Raw genomic sequence first — 21383 nt, forward strand, 5'->3', positions numbered from 1 at the left:
TCCTTTAACTCAGTGCTGCGCAAGTGTTACAAGGGCTCAGTGAAGGCTTGGAGCATTATGGTGTGACTGTTATTCACCCTGCGGAAGCGCAATGGTTAGCTTGAGCAAATGGCATTCTTAGATCGTCTTTTCCTTGTCAAGAATGCCATGTTTCTAGGTCTTCAAGTCCAACAAACCCCCCTTTCACATGAATGGCCTCGCAAATCTTGGCGTTCAAGATGGCGAAAGGGGCGAACCCGGGGCGCATAAATAAATTCGTAGATTACAAGTGAAGATGCCCGTAGAATACGAGAAAGAGCGAAACTCGGTTCAATTCATTGACAGGCACAAGGCTTCTTATAGTACGAGAAAAGCTACGATTCAATGGATTCTGTATGCAGAAACACGGCCACACAATAACAAACTTAGTAAACCTCGACAGATCTTTACCCGTAGAACACGGTGAACCCGACGCCTATTCCTCCTTTTCCTGACCGGATCCGTCACTGCTCCCCTCCGTCGCAGGGGTACTCGTCTTGTCCTCCGAGTTGGAGCTGGTCTCCGACTCGGCACTGTCACTCGAGCTCTCTTGGCCTTTGATAGCATCGGCTATATCCTCGACCAAGTCTTGGATCGACGGCCCGCCCAGGATCTTGAGGACCGCAACATCCGCACCGACCTCGTTCGCCAACCACGTCCGAATCTCGACAGCCACCAGGGAGTCGACCCCCATGTCGACGAGGGGGGTCGTCACGCTGAGCGTTTCCTCGCCCACCTGCAGAGCAGCCTTCAATTTGGCCTTGAAGGCGGCGCCGAGCATGGCGGATATTTGCTCGGCGTCCTTGGCCGCCTCCAGCTGCGCCCTGATCGGGATCGCAGCCGTCTTGGTGGCGCTGGGCGGCTTGGCCGTGCCCGTTTCCTGGATCATGTGGCCGAAGCGAACGTTGCCGCCCCATAGGGCATCCTTGGACTCGGCGGGCGTCATGATCCGGAGACCCGAGATGATTTCGGGGTCGTGGCCCGACCCGGCACGGCCCGAGATGACGGCCTCGGCAAAGAGCTGATGCAGGTCGGGCTCCGACATGACGAGCGTCCCGGATTTGCCCATCAGCCTCATGGCCTGCTCGCGGTCGCTCTTGGCCTGCCGTTTGAGCTCGCGCTCGACGTACCCGACGCCAAAGACTTGGGATATGTCAATGACGGAGCCGGCTACACCGCGCTTGCGGCGCTGGGAAATGATGGCCTTCATGAACATGTTGGCAGCCGTGTAGGCCATTTGGCCCATGTTGCCCACGGTTGCAGAGATGGATGAAAAGGCGATAAACCAATCCAGCGTGTTGTCCGGGAACAGGGCGTCGAGGTGCTCAGTGCCCTCTACCTTGCACCTGGTGTTGGCGTGGAATGTCTCGAGATCCATGTTGACCAACCCTCGGTCCTTCAAGACGAGGGTGCCGTTGGCCACGCCGCTCACTGGAGGCAGATTCGCCCGGATCTGATCATAGGATGCCCTGAGGCTGCTCTCGCTCGTGATGTCTGCAGCAATGTAGACAACAGTCGCGCCGCGCGCGGCATGATCCTTCACCCACTCGTGGTTGATCTCGGGGTTTCGGCTGGACAGCACGATGTAGCGAGCGCCCTGAGCAACCATGAAGTCGCAAATGGATCTACCCAAGTCACCTGCGAGGCCGACGAGCCAGTACGTCTTGTCGGCTGCGAACAAGTCGTTTCTGTTCACGACTGGCTCCACGCGGGCTGGGACGCTGTCCTCGCCGTGCCACTGGATAATGCCCCTGAGCGCATTGCTTGTCGCGGAGTCGCCGCTGCTCAGGATTCGACTCAGGGGAATCATGGGCAAAGGCATGCCGTCGGGCACTCCGTTGAGCTGTGCCGCAGCAAACGAGTTGACTCGGTTGAGCAGCTCGTGGATGGCGTCGTCGTGAGCACCTGCGAACACGGTTGATTGACGCGCAATGACAATGCCCGCATCATGTCTCTCGCACAAAGGAGGCAGAATTTTAGAAATTCTCTGACTGAGGAATGATGACCCCTCCGGGCAGGGCGTGGTGGCAGAGAGGTCGAGATACAAGTCACACGTCGTTGGCAACGCCCGTATGAGCTGACGATCGGGAATGCGAGGATGCATGGCCAGCCAGTTCCTCCTCACCACGTCAGTCGCAGCGGTTGTGAACAAGACCCTGCATCCCATGGTGGCTAGCTGCCGCGACATCATCGAGGCCAAGCCCGGATCTGGCTCGTGGACGACGACAGTCCCCCCGGCAGGCATCCTGGACGAGAGGTGCCGACTCAACAGATAGCCCGAGAGGAAAGAGAGGTACTGAGAATCGATACTTCTGCCGACGTCGACATGGACTGACCACTTGTGAGGGACCAGAATGGCCGAAGAGTTCTTGCTCGAGGCCGACACGACTCGCCGGCCCGTGTTCATGTCAGTGCCCAGGCTGAAGAATAAGCGACCGGCAGGGGTGACGATTGACGATGCCAGAGACGAATCGACACGAACCCGCCGCTGGTCTGCTACACAAGGCAAAACTGCGCACTCGTCCTCCCGCAGGGTGTACCCGGACCGTGACCAGTTGAGCGTGGCGATGGATTCGTCGAGGCAAATCTCCTTGTCAATGACGCGCTTGAGGGAGTCATAGCGGTGATTCTGGTCTACATGAGGAAGACACCGCGGGATCAAGACGTTTCCGTCTCGAAACCTGAGTTCCGGCTCATTGCTGAACATGGTGCGGCCAAGGGAGCCAGTCTTGTTCATATACGACGACATGTCCAGCCGCAGAAGTCTTTGGGCAATGACGGATCCATCAGCCTTGGATACGTCTTCCAAGTCCATCACCTGCAGAATGGCCTGCGGCAGCTCGTACGCCAGAGACCGGAAGAAGCCGACCGTCATGGCGCCGTCGCCATTGTCGCAATCCGTGCCCCAAGTCACCCAGAGCACGTTTGCCGCCGTCAAAAAGACAGCCTTGAGCCTTTCAAATCGCCAGACCGTCATGTCCCTCCAGAAAGTACCATCGAGATCCTGCAAGCTCAGCACGGTAGGATTCTTCAAACCGTGATCCGCGCTCGGATCGTCCCAGCTCCGAACATGGACAATATTTTGGTAATGCGGCCGCACAGCAGCCGCAACGTCCTCGACGACCTTGGCCGAAGCCGCCCCGGCACCGCCCACGATGAGAAGCTCTGCGTTTTTTGCCATGCCGAGCCCCGGCGAGCCGGCCGTAGGCTCCCTCAGCAGCGAGAGGTCACTGTCGACGGCCTGGCCGACGATGATGGAGGCTGGCATGACGACCGGATCCAAGACGGGTGTCGACGTCTCGATACCCGCGAAGCCGGAACCGAGCAGGATGTCGTTCCATTCGGGGAGCGAAACGCAGGGCGAGTGTTTGCGGCCAGTGTCTGCTCCGATCCACCACCCCGGAAGACCGCCGATGATGACGCCGAGGCGCAAAACGCTCTTGTCGGTGAATTCCATCATGACCAGGAAGCCGCCTGGACGGAGAAGCTTGCGCGCGTTGGACAGCGTGGCAACCAGGTCGGGCGTGGCATGGAGCACGTTGGCGGCCACGACGAGGTCGTAGGCCCCGTGTTCAAATCCTTGCTCGGCAGGGTCGACGGTGATGTCCAGCGTCTTGTAGATCATCCGGTCCTTGTAGGCAGCAAAGTCCTCCTGAGCCTTGCTGAAGAAGCCGCTAGAGATGTCGGTGTACGTGTAGGACGAGTAGGCGGTGCCCAGCTCGGCGAAAATGCGCCTCGACGCACCGCCGGTGCCGGCTCCAACTTCGCAGATGTTCATCCGCGGGTACCGGTGGGAGATTTGCTTGACAGTGGCGGCAATGAGGTCGTTGAGGGCGTGGAAGCCAAGAGCGTGCTGGTAGTAGTTGTTCAGCTTGTTGTCCTTGGTCAGGTGTTCGAGAATCGTCGTTTCTCCCCGAATTACCGCCGGCAGGTTCTCTCCAGATGCGGCCGTTAGCTGGAAGTCCGGGTCGTTTGGACCATAACTGGAGGATTGTCAGCATCTCACTTCTCTTCGTCTTGGACCGAGTCCAACAAGCCCTCGCCATAGATGTAGACTTGCCTCTTCATAATGCTGCATATTTGCTCATATGTGTCCTCCATCCATTCCTTCTTCACATAGGCATGCTCTCCGCGTTGGACTATATTATATATGTATTCAGCATAGTCAAAGAGAGCCTGATGATGGCGTGGCAGATGGAGTGCCGTGCGCTCAGATTGGGAGAAGTCCTCGTGAAGTCTCCTCAGGTAGTAGAAAGCCACGCGTTCGCAGTCGACACCCTTCTGAATCTCGCTCTCGGTGGCTCTATACGACCCCAGGGCAGCTTGCCCATTGGGAGACTCGATGCCGTAGACATTGTGCGCAAAGAGACCGCGGTCGTCTGAGGCAGTGGCTGCAGTAAAGGGGATAAAAGCAACGCCTTCCACAGAGATGGACTTGTAACCCGTCTCGTCTTGGAACACTTCAACATCCCCCGTCAGCTCGTTGCACTCGATATCGGTAACGGCGCAGTCAAACGACACTTTCGGAGTCATGTTTGCACCGCACAAACTAGGCACCAGGGTCACTCTCCTGATGCTCGATGGTGCATGGAGAGACCAGAGGCGGCCGTCCCCGGGAGAACTGAATCCAACCAACATGCCCTGAAGGGCTGCATCGAGCATGCCGGGGTGGAAAAGCAACGTCGTGCCCGTCTCATCATTAGGCGGTCCGACGATATCACCCCTGGAACCTCCCAGCTTTCGCTCCAAATTGCAGATGCCGCGGAAAGTAGGGCCGTAGTTGTACCCAAGCTTGGCCACCTCGCTGTAGAAGTGATCCGTTGAAACCGGCCTCATGCCGTGGGCAGGAGGAGGCCGTGGCGCGAGGATATCTGGCATGGGCTGGCCGAGCTGTACTCGGACATTGCCCATGGCATTCAGGGCAAGACCGGAAGCTTCCTTGCCAACAGTCGAGAAGCAGGCAAACGCCATGGTGATGTCCTCGTCTGTACGGATTATCTTGGTCATGGATACAAGCGTCTCTGTGCCAACGCTCTCATCAATCGCAATAGCTTTGCGGATACTCAGGTCCGTCAGCTCGAGCAGCTGCACAGAATTGTTACCGGCAATTTGCATGGCCGCCTCCAAGGCGAGGCAGAGGTATCCAGTCCCGGGGAAGACGGTCTGGCCTTGCAGAGCGTGGTCCAACACCCACGGAAGCTCCTTGGGATGCAGAAGATTTTTCCAGCGCCATTCTTCCTCTGTCCCATCGGCGCAGCGACTGCCGAGGATGTCGTGGAACTTTCCTTCTTGCTGGCGCCAAAGCTTGGTTCCCCTCGACTCGGTCCAGAGGATCCGATCGCGGTTCCACGGATAGGCTGGGAGATCCCGTAATATCTTGATTGTCTTCCAGTCTTGATACATGGCTTGTCCATAACTGTCGAGATTGATAGAAGAAGGACCAGCGTTGGTCCAAAGATGGCCCAAGGCATCGCTGAAGGATTCGACGTCGTGCTTGCCGCGGGCTAGGGTTCCGCTGTAAGGGATGGTTTTGCCAATCACGGCCTTCATCACATCTGTTGCCGGTCCTTTGAGGGCGGGATGAGGGCCAATTTCCACAGCGGCGTCGAAAGCATCGCCCGACAACAGAGCCGTCTCGAGAGCCTGGGAGAACAGCACAGGATTCAACAAGTTTTCTACCCAGTACGATCCCTTTATAATATCACTTGCCTCCATGACTTGACCCCCGTACACACTGGAGAACCAGGTTGGCGCGTCGTTTGGAGGAGTCATGATATTGATAGCACAGTTCCTGACGCTCTCCAGGAACGGTCCAGATGCAGGCTTCATGTGGTGAGAATGATAGGCCTTGTCGACGCGTAGAGCCCGGACAAAGGTTTCCTCATCCTCAAGCACCAACTGCAGCTGTTCAAGAGCGTCCAAGTCACCAGAAATAGTAACACTGGTCGGGGAGTTGGACGCAGCCACGGTGATGCGGCCGGTGAAGTCTTCGTGATCACACAGCTCTATGCCCTCATCGTATGACAGGCCTGTCGCTAGCATTCCGCCTATCTCACCACTCGCACTCCGGGCCAGCTTCGAATGTAAACCTCTATAATACGCAATGCGGATGGCATCATGATGGTTGATGAAGCCTGCGGCAAAGGCAGCTGCAATCTCTCCAGAGCTATGCCCAACAACGGACTTGAACTGAACCCCAGCATCCCGCAATAACGTAACCAGCAGGATCTGAACAGCACATACTAGAGGTTGTGCAATGGTGGCCTCACCCACACGGGAAGTCGACGCATCAGCCAGAAGCTCGTCACGGAGCGTCCACGACGGACGGTCAGAGGCCGGCAGCGCTGCCAATGAGGCATCCAGCTCGTTGATGATATCCATGGCGCGATTTGATGACTGAAGGAGTGAAGCACCCATCCTCGGCCACTGCGCACCTTGGCCAGTGAAGACGCCGAGGAGAGACGGATTTGTTGTCGTGGAACGCACAAAGGACAGGTTCCCTTGATCGCTGGTGCTTTCGCTTAACTTGCTACACAGTTCCTCTTGTGATGCGGCTGAGAAGCACGTCTTGAAGGCGAAGGCTGATCTCCGGCACCCCAACGTGTAAGCGAGTCTATAAAGGTCAACATCGGGGTTGCTGTCAAGATACTTTGAGTAGGCATCCACCAAGGCTACAAGGGACTTTTCTGATGTGGCGGAGAAGAGAAATGGAAGATGGAGTGCTTCCTTGTCTGCTGATCCAAGCGTGCGGTTCTCAACCTGAGCTTGTAAGTCGTCTGAAGACCAGGGACTTTCCAAGATGGCGTGGGCATTGGTTCCTCCAAATCCAAAGCTATTGACGCTGGCTCGCCGAACTTGACCAGCAGGCAAGTCTGGCCACGGCATAATGGATGTCACCACCTCGAGATTCTTGCAAAAAGGCTTCACCGATGGGCTCAGGTTGTCTAGGTGCAGATTGGGAGAAATAATCCCATGCTTGATGGAGAGACATGCTTTTATGATGCCCGCCAGACCAGCGGTGCCTTCAGTGTGGCCAACCACGGTCTTTACGGATCCCACGTAAAGAATGTCATTGGCATCTCTTTCTAAATCCTGGAAGAAGGCCGTATCTGACCATGAAACTTTCAGTATTTGTCACGAATACCCCAAGTCCCAGACAGGGTTATTCACTTACCCAAAGCTTCGGCTTCTTGCGGATCACCTGCAGGAGTACCGGTTCCATGCGCTTCAAAGTACTGACAACGATGCCTCTTGTTCCTCGGGTCCAGTCCAGCTTGGCGGTAGGTTCTCTGGATCAGGGAGGCTTGCGAGACGGCGCTCGGCATAGTAATGCCTTTAGTCTTGCCGTCCTGATTGACCCCCGTTTCACGAATAACACAGTCAACATGGTCACCATCCGCAATGGCATCGCTCAATTTCTTCAGCAGCACACAGGCAACACCCTCTCCTCGGGCGTAGCCGTCCGCCTTCTCATCCCACATTTGGCATCGCCCATTCGGCGAAAGCATGCCCAGCAGACTCTCAGATATGTACCCGAGGGGACACAACAGGAGATTGGTGCCTGCGGCCACAGCTACGCGGGAGGTGCCAGCCCGGAGAGCTTGAACGGCCTGGTGGACAGCCACCAAGCTAGAAGAGCATGCCGTGTCGATTGTCATGCACGGCCCGTGCCAGTCAAAGAAGTAGGAGAGACGAGCAGAGGCGTTGCTGTTTGCGATGCCTGTGGAGTTGTACGTCGAGACGCTATCCAAGTCTTGTGCAGAAAGGATATAGTAGTCGCTGCACATGACTCCCACAAACACGGACGTGTTCGACCCTTGAAGTTGCTCAATGGTCGTGCCAGAGGCCTCCATGGCTTCGTAGACCGTCTCCATGAGAAGACGATGTTGAGGGTCCATGGCGCCAGCCTCTGAATACAAGACATGATTAGCCACGTTGACGCTCAGTTGCGAGAGTGGAGGGAGGGTTGGCCGTACCAGGAGGGGGGATATTGAAGAAGCCTGCATCGAATACCCTGACGTCTTCGTCCAGGAAATAGGTCTCCTTGACGTTGCTTGTACCGTGATGGGTGCCCACCGGGTGGTAGAACCTGTCAAGGTTGAAGCGTTCTTGGGGTATTACCTTTGCGGTGTTTGGGGCCTCCTTCAAGACATCCCACAGCTTAGATGGAGTACTTGCTCCGCCGGGGAACCGACATCCAATGCCAACAATGGCGATCGGTTCCGGCTGCTCTCGCACAAGTCCGGCATCCATGCTGTCTCATATGTATTGCAGCCCTGGTAGAGTTGTGAACGGCTGTTTGAGCTCAAACCTAGTCCGGAGAAGAATGCCGCCAGTCTAGAGGAGAAACTAAAAATATACTGCCTAGTAGAGATGATAGAGTACAAAGTTTTGGAGCACGGTATTGTCTAAAATTGTCTGGTACGTATGTATGGTCATGCTCTCTCCTAAGACGATATCATGTTGCCTCTTTAAGTACGGGTGGATAACGCAATTCCTCAGGATCGTATCAGCAGCAACTTTAGGTTTCTACTCCTCTCTAGGACCACGTGGTCAACTGCTTACTTTTCTCTACGTACCATGGCCTGTTATGTCCCGGATGTCAAATCTCGCCGTGGAATCATCAACCGCCGGTAACATTCTGACACGGTCCGGCCGGCAGGCTTGATGCCAAACAAGCCTCATCAGCCGGCGGGTTTTGCGACGCTGACTCACCACTACTTTGTGCTCGGCAATCAGGCTAATTTATGAGTGATTTCTTATTGATTTTTTTGGTATTAACTTGTTTAGTTTGAAGAAATTCTACCTCCTGGTGAAGTCACAATCAAAAGTGTTGACAAGAAAGCAAACAAAACCATAGTCAAGACAACGAGAGTATCAGGATGACTATTGCACACCCCCAGACACAAAGGGCCATTGTAGGAGTCGAAGGAGGCGGCCTCGCGCTCGTGGAGAATGCAAACGTCCCTGCTCTGGAGGAGGACATGGTCCTTGTAAAAAACGCCGCCATCGCTGTCAACCCCGTGGACGCAAAGATGTCTGCGCCAAACCTCGTAACTGCCGGGGCCCTCGCCGGCCATGATTTTGCGGGCACAGTTGCAGCCATCGGAGCGAAGACGTGGACCGCAGCGCCGATCAAGATTGGCGATCGGGTCTGCGGTGCTGTCCAGGTATGCCAATGTTGAGCGGCGCGTCCGAGCGAGCTGTCCAGACGATAGAAACTAACAAGCATAATCTACCTCGAAAGGGATTGAACCCCCTAGCACCCGACGTGGGAGCTTATGCGGAATATGTCGGCGCGTCTGACGTCGCCGTCATCAAAGTCCCAGAGTCCATGTCCTTGGAGGAAGCCGCCTCGCTTGGGACAGGCATAGGAACCATGGGAATGGCGCTCTTCCATACCTTGCAGGTCCCAGGATATCCTACTAAGCCAGCAGCCACGCCCAAAGTGGTTCTTGTATATGGCGGCAGCACAGCCAGCGGAACCATGGCCATTCAACTTCTCAAGCTGTACGTATAACACCCATGCTCAAATCCACCAGTTGCTTTGAGTCATGTATAGAATACTGATGTTGCCAAGATCCGGACTGTTGCCAATCGCAACCTGTTCGCCATCCAACTTTGACCTAGTCAAATCCTACGGCGCGGTTCAATGTTTCGACTACCGGTCGGAAAGTTGCATAGACGACATCAAGAAGCTCACCAAGAACGCTCTCAAGTACGTCATCGATTGCGTCTCCGAGCCTGACACCATGGAGTTCTGCTACAAGTGCATCGGTCGCACCGGCGGCAAACTGGCAACGCTGGAGCCTCCGCCCAAGTATCTCAACGCGAGGGAGAGGACTGTCACGGTAGACTGGGTATTGGGCCCTGCACTGCATGGGAAACCGATCGGCTGGCCGCCGCCCATGGAGAGAGATGGTAATCCTGAACTTCGTGAGTTTGCCAAAAGGTGGTTTACAACGGTGCAAGAATTACTGGACCAGGGGAAGCTGAAGACGCACCCGCTCAAGGTCATGGATGGTGGTCTGTCAGCCGTGACAGATGGGCTCCAGATGCTAAAGAAGAAGCTTATTTCTGGACAGAAACTAGTTTATCCCGTAGTGGAAACACATGAATGAAGCAAGAGTTGTGTGAGTTGCTTTTCTACACCAGCCACAGCTATTACATCTGGTGGATTGATGAATAAGATTTAAAAACCAAGAATGGAGATTATATTGCACCTAGCCCACAAGACCGTGATTCCTTCAGACTATAGCGCCCTTGTGCCTTTTGGTGGCGAGGACATGTTCGCGATAGAGCCATGCCATGGCCACAGTAGCCCCCGGGCCAACGGAACAAGTAGAAACGGCGAGTGCTGATACTATTGACAGCCAGCCATGCCGCACCATGCCCGCCCGCTTGAGGTCATTGTACAGATATGTAATCCAGAGAAGAGATACACCCGCGAACCAGGCGTGGCTACTCGGTGCCAAATTGCCGCTCAAGAAGGAGGGAGCGTGGCGAAAAAGACGCAGCCACGACGAGGCAGACAAGAAAGCCAGGCCTCCGACTCCAAGCCGAATAGTTCCCATGTCACGTTGTACATTGGTCAGGCGATCTTGCTGGATCGTTGACGGGAAGATGAACTTGCTCGCCATTCTCTGCGCGAGACTGGTCAGGAGGGGCGACAAGCGGAACGCCCAGATGGAAGCTTGTCGAATTTCCCGGCTGGGACCCGATATCGATAGGATGTAGGGAAGATAATAGCATAGCAAGGTGGCAGGGAGGACTGAGCGTGTGTAGCTCAGATCCGTAAGCCGGAGGTCGCCTGCTTTGAACCGGGATATGGGCACAAGAGCGGCATACGTGAAAAAGTACAGGGACAAGACCGTATCCGCGGGGGCAAGCTGGCAGCCCATTCCAAACAATAATGGCCTATAGAGATGGAAAATCAGGTCACCATTTTTGAAAAGAAACAAGGTTGTCTTGTACGGCGGGGTTCACTTACAACGCGAGAGGCGTCATGAGGTTGGCACGTCGAGCGGCCTCGATCAATATCACGGCATATACCGTACCAAAATCAGCCACCTCGACGTTCAAACATGGCACATCAAACGACTCGCTGAGCAACTTCTGCCATGGCAAGAGTGTTTTGGGTGTGTAGAGGGGAAGACAGTAGCGCAAGACCACGGGGAAAAGCAGGGGCAAGGCAGCCAGCGCTCGGAAGAGGAGGTTCTCGTTGTTGCCCATCCCCTGCTGGGGGTTAAAGGGCATCGTGCCCGCCAGAGATCGTTTTGGAACTGCCATGTACTCGAGCTTGACGGCACCGATCCAGTTCTCAGAAGCCAGGTCGACAAGAAGATCGCCGGCGTTTGGCAAGATGTGATGGGCGGCGAAGTGATGCAAGTAGTCCTTGACGGCATGGAGTCTTGTGACGAGGTTGGAGGCAATGACGGTGCGAGATGCCCTCAGTCTCCTCGCGTCCTGGTACCTCTGAAGGGCACCGTGAATCTCCTCCCGGGTCGGGCGAGTGCCTTTACACCCCTCGAGGGTTTGTACCAGGGAGTTGGCCAGGGCGGCGGCGCTTTCGATGGCCGAGTTGCCCCCAGACCCCATGTTCGGAGTCATCTTGTGGGCGCTGTCGCCGACAAGAGCAAAGTTTCCATATGTCCAGTGGTCGTAGTACGCTTCCTCCAAGGCCACCATGTTGTACGCCTCGCGTCTCTCCCACAAGTCTCGTACTTTGACAAGTGCACCCGGCATCAGAGGCTGGTCCAGATGCTCCTCCACAAAGGCTCGTGCTTCTTCGTCGGAGAATCGGGGGATGTTTCCTGCTTTGAAGACCTGCGGCATCCGCGCGATCAAGAACCAGTATACGCGTCCGTGTTTGCCAACAATGACAATGGGAGACATGTCTTTGTTGTAGGTGACGTCAAAGGACCGCGGAGTCAGCTCCGGTATAGGAGACGAGATGCCAAACATACACTTGTATTCAGCAGACATTTTGTGCTTTTCAGATTCTGGAATCGTTCCCGGCGACTCTTGATCGGCAGCCCGCCACATTTCCCGCCTCGTGATGCTGTAATTTCCGTCTGCCCCGACGAGAATATCGCCTTCGTAGCTTGTCCCATCCTGGCATGTGACCCTTACTCCATGTTTATAGTGGTCTACCACGGTGATCTTTTTATTAAGCAATACCCTCTTGTCTATAATACGCTTTGCTAGGACAGCGAGGATAGATTGCCGGTCAAGAAAACACATGCAATAATTTGACCGTGCCTGTACCAGCTGGAATGCGTCGGTTTTTGGCCGAATGTAATCGCCAGTGTTGCCATAGTGGCTCCCAGTATAATGAATTGGTTGCGTCAATGCCATGATCTCATCATAACACCCCAGCTGGTCTAGGATGCGACTCCCGTTAGGGCCCAGGCCTATTGACGCGCCGAGTTGCGGAGCGATATTTGATCTTGCCTCAAGCAAGAGGTAATCGATCTGGGCATGTTGAAGGGCGTTGGCTAATGTAAGACCTGCCACGCCGCCGCCGCTGATGAGAACTCGGAATCTTGTTTTTGTCTCATGTATTTGCTTCGTCGCAGTCATGATGATAATCTAGTGGTTCTTTGTGTATTAGCATTGACGAGACTGTATTTCAAAATAAACGCCTCGTGTATAGATGTGGAGGCGGAAAAGTTAAAATGTGCTACAAGGAGTCACATATAACCACTATATATTACGTATTAACAACCTTTAAAATGGGTTAATAAATAATACACATAATGATGTATATTATCGTGACTTTCATCATCTTCTGCCGCGTATCACAATTAGGCATAATAATCAAGCCAATAGTAGACATGCAGCGCAAGGATGTCAATTGTGCTGCTCATGGAAGATGTGCCACGCAGAGGGGCTGGTGGAATCTGACAGAGCAGCCAATGCAACATTGAAGGCCGGCGACTTTTAAAACAGCACTTGAGCCTTATTCCAGTCAACGGCTGGTTTACTCTCCTCAGAAACCCACCGTCTTGTTCTACTGCGCACGTTCTAATAGCCGGATGACGTAGCAGGCGTATAACTAGTACTTCGGAAGAGTTCTTGCTCAACAAAGAGATAGCGGGCTTGCTGTTTCGTAAGCAAAAGGTAAAAGCAACCGCTTTGACTTTGTACCGGCGAGATTTGGCAGACGCGACACATAAAGAGTTTGTGACGTTGCTTGTTGCCTGGGCGGCGAGGTTGCGCAAGTATCAGAGTCGCAACAATGGCCACCAATGACAGTGACGCCGTGTATCTTTTCGAGCGTACTGAGCTGGAAAGACAGAGGTAAGCAAGGGCAAGACACTGCCGACAGCAGAGCCAAAGTTGACAATATGACCCAAAAGATTGAACCAGCAGCATGCGCTTCTTGTCCGCCTATGCCACGACCATCTTCTTCACCGCAGCATACCTCGAGATCAAATAAAAAGAATTGCCGATGTCGGCACCGGAACTGGGTAAGACATGGTGCCATTACCATGCCATGACCGTCTCTACTTCCGTGCATGCTTCAACAAAACGCTGATATCCTGTAGAATCTGGCTGCAACAGGCATCACGATCCCTGAATACCGCCGCGACGGCGGATTCAGAAGCTCCTCCTGTAGCATGCGTCGGATTTGACATTTCCGACGCTCACTTTCCCAGTGCGCCTCGCGAGAACATGACGTTTGTCAAGCACGACATGCTGAAGCCGTTCCCCCAGGAATACCGCGGGACATTTGATCTTGTGCACCTGAGGCTGATGGTCTTGGCTCTCAAGAAGGAGCAGATCGCGACGGCGGCGGAGAATGCAGCCGCGCTGTTGAGTTGGTACCAGGCGCAGAAGACGTTTCCGCACAGCAGGACGCAGACTAACCACGGCCTCAGAACCAGGCGGATATGTGCAATGGTCGGAAGTCGAGCCGGCCAAGCTGGAATTCACGCCGACCACGCCGGCCATCACGGCCGCCAGGGCCGCCATGCGCGCCAACTCGGTTGCCAAGGGACTGGCCACCACTCCGTCGGTCGACATCAGAGCCGCCCTCGAGGCCCTCTCCTTTACCGACCTCACTGTCGAGGACTACAGCAGCGCCGGCAGAGACGAGTTCACGGTTCCGGCGAGGGAGTGGACAAAGGCTGGCGCCAGGGCTGGCCTGCGCGTTGCGCTGGCGAGATCCGGGCAGGACGGGGGTCAGGAAACGGCCGACACGCTCTTGGACGACTACGTGAGGGATATCGATGCCGGCGTGGTGCCGACGCTACCACTGGCCATGGTGGTTGGGAGAAAGGGAAAAGATGTCGCCGTGTAGGATCGAGCGATATGATGGGAGACGGTGCGCGGGTGGGCAGTTGACGTCTATATACAAGGAAGAATGCCAATGATATTGGTGGCCTACATAGAATTCTAGTATCCTACATTAGACTCAGATACAGGCCGTCAGAGTCCGTCCGGGACTCGACTTGCGCGAGGAGTGGAATATAATCTCCCCTCTCGATTCATTTCTCCAGCCGGGGCTGCGCGCCCAGCCCCCTCTCTCAACGTCATTTCATACGATTTGAAAGGCGTAGGAGCCGTTCAAGACTTGTCTGTTGAGGCGGCCAAGGGCGTGGCTCCCTCCCTCCCCTTTTTGTCATTCATCCCGGTCTTGTCCCAACTAAAGCCAAAACTCAATAAAGTGGCCAGCGCAACCGCTATGGCGGGAACGTACTTTGTATCGAGACAGTTAGTTCGTTACTAGAAACGATGCATAAATGCGAAACGGTAGCACGACAAGCGATTGCAGAGAGGCCGGGGCGGAAGGATGCTCGAGGGCTTGGAATATACTCACAAAGACCTTGACAAGGGCGTCGTTGTAGGCCGTGAGGACCGCCGGCAGCTGCGACGGCGACACAGCCTTGTCGAGCTCTGTTGCTCCAGTGCCCGAGATAAGTTTCGGGTCCACGTCAGGGGCGTATTTCCTCAGCGCGGACGGGAGGCCGTTTTGGAATATCGCGTTGCCGACGGAGATGGCAATGGAGCCGGCCAGGTATTGCGAAAGGGGTATGCTGGCGGACACGATGGCGAATTCTTCAGCCACAAGGACCTCCTGGGCCGCGATGACGGGCTGGATAGATTGCTGGCGTCAGTCCTTGGAAGCAGGCTGGTGCCTTGTATGGGAACAAGGCGAAACGAGGAAAGAGGCTTCTCACCATGTTGAGCGCCGTTCCACGCCCAAACCCCGCCAGAATCTGGTACCCGATCCATTTTCCCTCGTTGGTGTCCTTCTCAAAAGTGACCATGAGGCCGGACCCGATGGCCGTCACCATGCTGCCCAAAATGGCCCAGGGGGGGATGTAGTGTAATTTGCGAACTGCAATGTTTCTCAGACAAGACACGGTCAGCATTGACACGTCAATATGAATACGTCTCCGAAAGCACCACACGTTCAAGACGTACCTAGCGCGCCGCACAATATAGCACCGCATATCTGGCTGATGGTGGACGGCAGCATCATCAACCCACTGTCGGTAGGGCTGGCCTGCTTGACGGACTGGAACCACAGAGGCAGAAAGTAGCCCGTCATGATGGTCGTTCCGCCCTGCAGGCCGGATATCAAACACCCAATGTACACGACGCGTTTGCCATGGAGCCCCGGGGGCAGCAGGGCCTCGTCGCCCCGGAACTTGCACCACGCGCAGAAAAGGGCGAGAAAGCCGGCGGCGCCGCACAAGAAGCCAATGACGAGGCCAGAGTTCCACGGGTACGCCGATCCGCCCCAGCTGATGGCGACGAGGAAGAGCGTGCAGGCCGGGGCGAACAAGAGGAAGCCCACCAGGTCCAACTTCACGGGCATCCTTCTCAGCGCCTCCCCGAGAGTCGGCTTCGACGCCGAGTCGGCGACGCGGCAGAGGGACGTGACGAAAATCACCAGGCCCGAAGACGGGAGGAATATCCAGAAACCTGCAAGAGTCGGGTCAGCCAGGGGCGGCAAGCACGGGCGGTTCGGGCGGCCAACATACACCAGCGCCAGCCGGCGTGTTGGGTCAGGGCCCCTCCGATCAGGGGGCCGATGATGCCGCCAATGGAGATCATGGAGATGCCAAAGCCCGTTGCCAGCGGACGGATGCGCGGCGGCGTCGCTGCCGTTAGAATGACGAGGGCGCCGTTGGTCAGGCCGGACGCGCCCACGCCGGCCAGGGCCCGTCCGGCGATGACCATGTGGCTCGAGATGGACAGGGCGCAGATGAGATTGCCGAGTGCAAAAATGGCGTTGAAAAGCAGGTAAGCAGGCTGCGTTGGACGGTTCAAAATCAGCCCCGGGAAACAAAGGCCCGCCGACGCACGCATCGGGGCCGACCTACCTTTGACGGGAAGAGCACGTACGTCTTGCCGGCCAGGGGCTGCAGCGCGCACCTGGTTTCTTAGTTAGCTGGTGCCGGGCTGCTTCAACATGAATTTTCTGTCCAGGGGGGCGTGAGAACGCCAAAAGTCCGACTTACAGGGCGAGCAGGAAGGCCGAGCCATACCAGTTGATGTTGGCGAGACTATGAAAGCGGTCGGTGATGGAGGGGACGGCCTGGGCAGAGAAGATGGAGGCATGCCGTCAGCAAACGGAGGGTGAAGACGAGCGACGATACGAACCGTGGCGACGATATTGATGTCGAGACCTAATAGGAGCATGGCCAGCATCAACGCCCCCAGCAGGTTGTACAGCTGCAGCCCGTGGAGGTGGCCATGGTGCTCTTCGGCGACCGTGACGGCGTGACGGCGAGGTGTTGCTGTGTCTTGGGTCGCGCGTGTCGCAGCAACAGTCTCGTTGTCGGCCGAGAGGCTCATGACAGCGAGCGGATCGGGTCGTAGGGCTGGAGTAGTGTCAATATGTCGCCAAGAGGCTCTAGTAGTTGCCGCAGCAAGGATAGAAGCGAATGTGGATTTGGCGTTTGGTGGCTGCCGTCGATGAATAGAAATTGCGACGAAATCACACCAGGGCTCGGCGCAGAGGCTGGTCCGGGGGCTGATGCATGCCAACTTGAACTCCGGCGGGTTTTCTCTCTGTTCCCCCAGTCGAACTCGCCGGACTCCAAGCCACGTGTACCAGACGGAATCCGGGAAAAGGATTTCAGCCAGAGTCCGGAGTGACTTGTTGGCTTATGGTTATGTCCGGTATGTGATGTACTTGGTATCAAGGCTACATTCCAGCTACCCGAGTGCTTACTTGGGAGATTTACAAAATTACAGCTCATAACCAAGCCGGTCGGCCACCAAATAAAGAGAATAAAAAAGTATCAAGACAAGAGGAAAGAAAAAACATGCTCTCAGACGTGACAAGATCATTGTGGCTCGGGCCATATACCCTATTGCTGCTTATCCCGTTATATGGACTGCTCTTGGCCGTCTTTCGTCTGTACTTCAGTCCCCTGTCCCGGTTCCCCGGACCAAGAATCGCCGCGGCAACATGGTGGTGAGTACATGTAGGCCTTTCCGTGACTCGGCTCCCCGTACTTACACGCGGCCTCCAGGTACCAGTTCTACCACGACGTTATCCGGCGCGGCCGCTACATATGGGTTGTCCGGGACATGCACGCGCGATACGGCCCCATTGTGCGCATCAACCCGAGCGAGCTTCACATCTGCGAGTCGCAGTTTTACAACACGCTCTACGTCTCGGGGGGCATCCATCGGAAGCGCGACAAATGGAGCTGGGACTCGGTCGGCGCCGGCGGCGTCCGCGACTCGGCCTTGTCCACCGTCGCCCACGATCTTCACCGCATGAGGAGGTCGGCCATTGCCCAGTTCTTCTCGGCCCAGAACGTCGACAAGCTGCAGCCCGTCATCCAGTCCAAGGCGGACCTGCTGGTGCGTCGACTGGCCGAGCGTCGTGGCCGGCACACCGTCGTCACCAATCTCAACCATGCCTTCTCTGCCCTGACCAACGGTGAGGATTGCCGATTTGGCCTTCGCCGAGACCACCATCCATGGCTAACGCTTCGCGCAGATGTCATCATGGAGTACTGCTTCGCTCGTTCCTACAACCGACTGGCAGCTCCCGACTTTGACCCCAGCTACAAGCACGCGAGCCACAGAGGCGTGCGGCTCGCACAGATCGCCAAGCACATCCGCCTGTTGGGCTGGCTCGTCACGGCGATGCTGGCGCTGCCCGAGTCCATCCTCGTCCGATGCGGCCCGTCGTTTGAAATGTTCCTCAACGAGCGCAAGGTACGCCTTTCCTTGTCTCCCTATGCACCCCTCCCGCAACTAACCCGTGTGCCGTCGTCGACAGCGTCTCCATCGCCAGATCGAGGAGCTGACGCTCGAGTCCAAGGCCGTGGGCCAAGACGCCTCCCACCTGACCGTGTTCCGCGAGTTGCTGGGCAGCAAGCTCCCGCCCGAGGAAAAGACGCCGGCCAGACTCTCCGCCGAGGCGCAGGTCCTCGTCAGCGCCGGCAGCGAAACAACCGCCAAGGCACTGACGGTGGCGTGCTTCAAGCTGCTCACCCACCCGGCCGTGCTGGCCAGGCTGAGAGACGAGCTGGAAACGGCGTTGCCCTCCTTCGGTCTCGAGTCTGGCCTCCGTCTCGACCAGGTCCAGCGGCTGCCATATCTGACCGGCGTCGTCAAGGAGTCCCTGCGCCTCTCGTACGGCGTGGTCGGCCGCCTGCAGCGCATCTGGCCCGACGAGGAAATCGTGTTTCGCGAATGGATCATCCCCCGGGGCACACCTGTCAGCATGACCTCGTACGACGTGCACCATGACGAGGCCGTCTTTCCAGACTCGTTTGCGTTCCGTCCGGAGCGGTGGGCCGACAACCCCGGGCTCGACAGGTATCTGGTGTCGTTTGGAAAGGGCTCCAGGCACTGCGTCGGCATGAACCTGGCCATGGCAGAGCTGTACCTGACGCTGGCCAAGTTATTTCGGCTGTTTGGGTCAGGCCGTGTCCGGCGGCCAGGGGACCTCGGCCAGCTGGTCTTGTTCGAAACCGACGAGAGCGACATCAGGATGACGGGGGAGGTCCTGGTGCCGTTTGTGAAGCCCGACTCGCGGGGCGTCAGAGTCGTCGTCGAGTCCTGACGCGGCGGCCGATGCAGGCCTCCTGGACGTGCAGGACCATGTATAACCGTGTTCGGCGGGCACATTGTCCAGCACTAGAGTATCTTGCGCAAGGTGATGAATGGCATGACTATTACGTATCTACATAGCTGTCTCTACTCTGTTCTCAAGTAAACGGCAAGGCACCGAGCCATCTTCCCCTGATGGACCGTCTCAGATCCTGAAGGTTCCTGATGAGCCCCAACTCGTGCCCGCGGACATCAGAGAGCATCGCTCTGAGAAACGTTTCCGTTGCCCTGCCCGTAGAGCACCCGTGTGCTTCGTCAACCTGGTATCCCGCCCTGCCCGAGGGCCTGGACGACCCGGCGCCCCAGGAGCCGGCATGGCCTCGGCGGAATGCCGTCTCCGATTCCCAGTTGAGGTCGCCCGTGGCCTTGACGGCGCAGTGGCTGACTGCCGTTTGAAGACGATCCACCATGTCGAGCACCATGTGCAGGATCACGCCAATGTTGGCATCCGGCGACGTCCCCAGGTTGAAGTTGCCGAGGGCAAAAATGGGAATACCAGGTGCGTTGACGGTGGAGTTTGGAGACCCCGTCTGGTGACTATGGCGCAGGAACTGCGCAAGAGACTCGTACATGTCCAGCAGCCGGAGGTAGCAGCTCAAAATCAGGAGCACGGTAGAGTTGTCTGCCAATCGCCACGTGTTTGGGATCGATTCGGAGCGGCAGTCTCTGTCGGTCGCTGAAGAGCATTTACAGGCCCCCGAACCCTGGCTGCACGTGTGACCATCACTGCGATTCATCGTGTGGATGACGTGCATGAGGCTCTCCGTCGCGGAGAACATCTTCTCTATGTTGCCGGCGCAGGACTGTCGATGGCTGGGAGCTTCTTTACTCACAGTTTGTCTCGTGTTGACAGTGCAAATCGATTCGGACAACGAGTACAAATCTCGCTGGATAATAAGGAGATCATCTATGCACGTGCGTGTGTGAAAGGCAGAAGAGGGAGATGTTGGTTGTGTGTCGCCCGCCTCCCCGTCCCCGTCTGCGGCGTCAAGTCGTCTATCCGGGCCCAAGTCCTTCCACTGGCTGTCGAGCTCCGGCGATATGGTCCATTCCGGCATCGACAAGAATCCCACCAAGTGGCCATCCGACGGCGGGGGTGTATTAGTTCCGAGAATAGACTGCCATTGCATATCTTCTTCATACTGACCCCCAGAAGAGGCTAAAGGCAAACAAGTCAAAGGTCAGTATATGCCATTCCAGAATACATAGAGCAGTTTTGAGTCAATGTTTAGTAACGCACAAAGTCCTTGTCCAATGCTCAAATTCAAATAACCCGCGTGTAGGTCTGGCTCGGCAGCAGGCAAAGGAATGGGTCGATGACTCGGCATTTTATGCCGCTCCGAGCTGCCGGTGTCCTTGTCGTGTGTATCTGATTCAATATTGCCCAGCGTCGTCTCACACAAGGTTGGCAGTGAATGTAGTTGCGACTGCGGCGAAGGCGGCAAGATGATTTCTCTGTCGTCGATGTCCTTTTCTGGCTCCATCTCTACCGTGGCAAAGTCGGCATTTTCTTTACTGAGACTGTGATCAGGTGATGATAAACTCTGTGGCTCCTCGGATGTTCCCTCGGTGCTGTAGCTTGAGTTCCGGAGCATACTGTCGATTTCTCTAGATTCACGGCTCCTACATGATTTCCCTCGGGGCCTGCCTACCGGCAGAGGCGGACTGTATGTGCAGCTAGATCCATGCTTTTGGCATCTTGAACACGCTGAAGAGTTGCGGAGCTTGATGCAACGAGATTTGAGATTGTGGCACCTATCACAGGCATCTTTCATGCCCATATTTGCGTTTGGCATAGTGCTGCTGCTATCCATGGACAGTAATGGGAGTTGTGTCGGTTCAACCTTGGGCCATTGGAACAGGATATTGTCAAAGTCCCCCTTCGTCTACAGAAATGCTTGACTCAAGAAAAGAAACACAACGCGTCCTCATGAATTAGTGAGCCTGTGTCACATTACACGAGACCATCCCGTCCGTTGATCACTGCTCCATTAGGGGTTGAGTATCACGTCAACCAACTAGTAAGATACAAGTCCCCAAGCCACGTATATCTCCACTTAGGTCATGAATATACCGACATGGCAGAAGTGGAGTAACCCTGGTAGACTTTGGTTCGTGTCGCATTATGACGACATCTAGAGTTAGAATCCGGCACAGCCCGCGTTTCGCTGGCGTCGGAGTTTGAGGCTAGGAAACGTGCCCGCTGAACCCTGAGCGGACATTAGATTTGTATGGCCGTTTCGAACCCAGATCGAAGACGTGGCCCACGGCCT

At 55.9% G+C, this 21383-nt stretch overlaps 7 protein-coding genes across 7 annotated transcripts; 3 read left to right on the forward strand and 4 right to left on the reverse strand.

The window, feature by feature from the left end:
- Window positions 1–454: 454 nt before the first annotated feature.
- MAA_01346 (Beta-ketoacyl synthase, active site protein) lies at window positions 455–8271 on the reverse strand (the record flags this gene model as incomplete). Its single annotated transcript, XM_007819344.1, has 4 exons — window positions 455–4001; window positions 4052–7127; window positions 7193–7927; window positions 7995–8271. 4 exons carry the CDS (start codon window positions 8269–8271, stop codon window positions 455–457), a joined length of 7635 nt encoding a protein of 2544 aa, XP_007817535.1.
- A 629-nt stretch (window positions 8272–8900) lies between these two features.
- On the forward strand, window positions 8901–10139 carry MAA_01347 (Alcohol dehydrogenase superfamily, zinc-type; the record flags this gene model as incomplete). Its single annotated transcript, XM_007819345.1, has 3 exons — window positions 8901–9188; window positions 9248–9528; window positions 9599–10139. 3 exons carry the CDS (start codon window positions 8901–8903, stop codon window positions 10137–10139), a joined length of 1110 nt encoding a protein of 369 aa, XP_007817536.1.
- A 126-nt stretch (window positions 10140–10265) lies between these two features.
- MAA_01348 (FAD binding domain protein) lies at window positions 10266–12600 on the reverse strand (the record flags this gene model as incomplete). The annotated part of the gene is made up of 2 exons (XM_007819346.1): window positions 10266–10935; window positions 11009–12600. 2 exons carry the CDS (start codon window positions 12598–12600, stop codon window positions 10266–10268), a joined length of 2262 nt encoding a protein of 753 aa, XP_007817537.1.
- A 658-nt stretch (window positions 12601–13258) lies between these two features.
- MAA_01349 (LaeA-like methyltransferase) lies at window positions 13259–14323 on the forward strand (the record flags this gene model as incomplete). Its single annotated transcript, XM_007819347.2, has 4 exons — window positions 13259–13320; window positions 13380–13490; window positions 13569–13840; window positions 13902–14323. The coding sequence occupies 4 exons, from the start codon at window positions 13259–13261 to the stop codon at window positions 14321–14323; spliced, it is 867 nt and encodes a 288-aa protein (XP_007817538.2).
- Window positions 14324–14737: 414 nt separating this feature from the next.
- On the reverse strand, window positions 14738–16830 carry MAA_01350 (general substrate transporter; the record flags this gene model as incomplete). The annotated part of the gene is made up of 7 exons (XM_007819348.2): window positions 14738–15130; window positions 15204–15364; window positions 15451–15954; window positions 16014–16284; window positions 16356–16407; window positions 16494–16570; window positions 16636–16830. 7 exons carry the CDS (start codon window positions 16828–16830, stop codon window positions 14738–14740), a joined length of 1653 nt encoding a protein of 550 aa, XP_007817539.2.
- A 473-nt stretch (window positions 16831–17303) lies between these two features.
- On the forward strand, window positions 17304–19063 carry MAA_01351 (Cytochrome P450 CYP682P1; the record flags this gene model as incomplete). The annotated part of the gene is made up of 3 exons (XM_007819349.2): window positions 17304–17455; window positions 17514–18210; window positions 18275–19063. 3 exons carry the CDS (start codon window positions 17304–17306, stop codon window positions 19061–19063), a joined length of 1638 nt encoding a protein of 545 aa, XP_007817540.2.
- A 145-nt stretch (window positions 19064–19208) lies between these two features.
- Window positions 19209–20705, reverse strand: MAA_01352 (uncharacterized protein; the record flags this gene model as incomplete). The annotated part of the gene is made up of 2 exons (XM_007819350.1): window positions 19209–20269; window positions 20351–20705. 2 exons carry the CDS (start codon window positions 20703–20705, stop codon window positions 19209–19211), a joined length of 1416 nt encoding a protein of 471 aa, XP_007817541.1.
- Between the last annotated feature and the right edge of the window lie 678 nt (window positions 20706–21383).

The sequence above is a fragment of the Metarhizium robertsii genome (assembly GCF_000187425.2).
Source record: "Metarhizium robertsii ARSEF 23 chromosome Unknown MAA_Scf_13, whole genome shotgun sequence".
Taxonomy (NCBI): Eukaryota; Fungi; Ascomycota; class Sordariomycetes; order Hypocreales; family Clavicipitaceae; genus Metarhizium; species Metarhizium robertsii.